Source organism: Plasmodium inui (genome assembly GCF_000524495.1).
Source record: "Plasmodium inui San Antonio 1 unplaced genomic scaffold supercont1.27, whole genome shotgun sequence".
In the NCBI taxonomy this organism is placed as follows: Eukaryota; Apicomplexa; class Aconoidasida; order Haemosporida; family Plasmodiidae; genus Plasmodium; species Plasmodium inui.
The window spans coordinates 1-3,040 of record NW_008481861.1 but is presented as its reverse complement, the minus strand read 5'-3'; the positions used below and the strand labels follow the sequence as shown (position 1 = coordinate 3,040).

The 3,040-nt window shown below is 34.6% G+C and overlaps 2 protein-coding genes across 2 annotated transcripts; both read right to left on the bottom strand.

Moving 5' to 3' along the window:
- Positions 1–891: 891 nt before the first annotated feature.
- Positions 892–1,071, bottom strand: C922_04648 (hypothetical protein; the record flags this gene model as incomplete). The annotated part of the gene is made up of 1 exon (XM_008820227.1): positions 892–1,071. The coding sequence occupies one exon, from the start codon at positions 1,069–1,071 to the stop codon at positions 892–894; it is 180 nt and encodes a 59-aa protein (XP_008818449.1).
- Positions 1,072–2,561: 1,490 nt separating this feature from the next.
- On the bottom strand, positions 2,562–2,744 carry C922_04647 (hypothetical protein; the record flags this gene model as incomplete). Its single annotated transcript, XM_008820226.1, has 1 exon — positions 2,562–2,744. One exon carries the CDS (start codon positions 2,742–2,744, stop codon positions 2,562–2,564), a length of 183 nt encoding a protein of 60 aa, XP_008818448.1.
- Between the last annotated feature and the right edge of the window lie 296 nt (positions 2,745–3,040).

Here is a 3,040-nt window from a genome sequence, read left to right as displayed (position 1 = left end):
TCTGCTGTTTGATTCTGAAACTCAGCCCAGGAGTTATTAGGTTTTTGCGCGTTCTCTCCTGTTGCTTTTTGGAGGGTTGCTTGATCACAGATACTCTATTCAGGTTTTTAAGTTCTTGGGTCCTGATGGACTTTCTTCTCATGAGGAGCTTCCTGCTTTGTTTGTTAAGGATAGTTCGTTTTTAGGTTGAATCGGGTCATGCGGCCCGTGCATTTTGAGGTGCCCGGTTACCTCTTCCCGTTGAATGCCTATAGATATCTTCCTCAGCAGTATCTTCCTCGAATTTTCTGGCTGTTTTTCGGTTGCCTCTGTCGGGTTCTGTTTAGTCATAATTCAGATGGCTTGGCTTGTTCAGTTTGGGGCAGTAACTCTTATATTCCTTTTACCACTATTACATCTTCTTCCGGGTTTCTGTAAAATTATTCGCTCTTTTAAAAGATGCGGTTGGGATCTGAGATCACTCTTTCTTGTTACTTAAGAGACGGTTGAAAAGACTTTTTTTTGTTAAGGGTTCTTCATGTAGGAATCCCCTGAGGTACTTTTAGGAGGTTTTGTTTAGTTGTTGGAAGTCATTTTTTTAGTTAAACATACAGCAGGACAGGTAATTTCTTAGCTGTTTTTTTTTGTTGGGTAAAGAGAAGTAATGATACTTTTTAGACATGTTCTTTTAATTGATAAACACGTATTCATTTTGTCACTTAGTCTTTCCTTATAGATAACATAAAAAGAACAAGATTAGTTTCCTCTAAACTTGTTTATACTGTGTTTCTCTGATTAGGCATTTTTCTTATGTAATTATAGACGTTGAAGGGATTTTGATAAAAGGTAGTTTCTAGGGTCATATTTTTTTCTTGAGTTCTTTTTATTGGATTTTTGAATCGTTTAAAGGAATTATCCGGAAATTTTTTCGTTCTTGAGTTTACCTTGTGTCACTTCCGTTTGATTTTTTGAGAGATTCATTGGGTTTAATATTAAACATGACCTGATCTTCCTATTGTCAAGGGGGTTGTATAAACACTTGGATAATTTAGAGACTCTAGGGAATTCTTTGAAGTCCAGATAATTCCTCATCAGTAGATTTAGAATTTTTTGGAGTTCTTCTTGTATGTGACGTTTTTCTTTTTAGACAGTCAACTTTAGTCATCCGGAGGATAATTTTTCGGTATTTTTCTCAAGGGATGTTGTTTTCCTTTTTGGGGTTGCAGGGTAGAGAAGATGGTTAAAACATCTTCGCCTGACAGGTCCCTTGGATTTGACCTATAACGATGTTATTGATTTGTTATACCCTGAGACTCCTCTTTTCAAATAAACATTGAAAAATAATGTAGACCTGATCCAGAGTAAGAACAAAATACGTAATTTTTAGAGGCTTTGGATTACTCCTTTAATAGATTTTTATCTCATATGTTCCCCTAGTATAAATATGTAAGAAGGGACAACGAGAAGTTTAACTAAGCAGGAGCGGAAAATGAATCTCCTCTTTTTAAGGCCAGGTGAGGTTTGTCTTTGGTTTCCATGAGTTCCGGAATGTTTGTCGTTTTCTTTTCATACTCAGTTCAGCATTCATGAGTTAGAGCAGATTTTGATTCAGTGAGAAAACCCATAGTATCCTAATCCAATTCCTTGGGGAGACATAATTCTCCTTACAAGACCGTTAGTACTTCCTCGACGAGGCTGTTTTATATATGACTTAGGTTGGATTAGTTATCTTATGATGAACTGCCTTAAGATACCTTGAAGCGTTGTAATACGATTCCAAATACATCGTAGTAGTCATCAAAATCTTCAGATAGGTAGTAAAAAGTACTTCTTAAATAAGTTTGACAAATCCAAAATGTTTAACAAAAGTAGAAGCACTTACATAAATAAATTAAGACATTATAGAATATATCTTTAACCAATAATAAAGAAAAAAAAAAAAAAGAAAGGACATAGAAAATGTATAAAATTTGTTTCTTCGCTCACAGTGCACACTGGTCGAGATATTTATGAGACAAAACAGCGTCTATCTCTTGTTTTTAAGCAAAATGACAGGTTCACCGATTATATGAAGGTCACATCTCGCTTACAATATATTTCTGCATGCCTTTTTGTCGGCTAAAATCTGCAAAATAGTCCATATAAATGAGTCAGCAGATATTCTTTTGTATATTTGACCCTAGAAACCTTTGAAAAATAAGTTCTTTATGAAGGCGGCATATACATTATATTACGATTTATTCTCTTGCTGAGGCTTACATTTTGTGTCTATACAAATGGAACTTTTGTTTATGCATTCCAATTAAGACCAGATGAGACTTCTTATTCATTATGCATCGTAACTCCCAAAGCAGAGAAGTTATTTTCCTCTGATATCATCCTTCTCTTGTTGCTGATGGATAGTCAAACGGATGCAACGGACCCTGAATTTAAATCTGGAATATTTAAAACAATATATTAATTATATGCACTAGTAATAGGTCCTATTGCAGAACCAAACGAACGACCGTTTGGATCAGATTCTATTATCCTGGATAGTTTGGATTTCTTCTCTTTCTTTTTTTCTTCATGATGTAAACATCCTATAGTTCTGGTTTAGGGAACAGATGATGACGCCATAGATGTTTCTTCGTTCTTGTCCTTTTTTTTTCTTTTTTCTTTTCTCTTAATATAATGATCCAGACTGTAAGGCTGTCTTCTTCATTACTGGGTTGGTATTTTTTAAGAATCCTCTGTGGACTTCCTTCCATGTAAAAATCTGCCATTGTGTTGGTTTAGAATAAAATATATACGAATAATATAACCATCAAGACCATTCAGACGAGTTCATGATATATTACATACACAGTATGCTAAATTTAACCAAAGAAGATGAAGCATAGTATCATTATTGGCCTCTGAATTCAGTGTAGTATGGCTCATTTATCTGTGTATATTGATTCCGCGTGTTTTATCCGCTTTATCTCTACTTCAAACTTCAAGGAATCCTCACTTGTATTACACATCTTCAAAACATCACTTCCATTTTAATCAGCTATTTTATAAGCGCAATAAAACATAT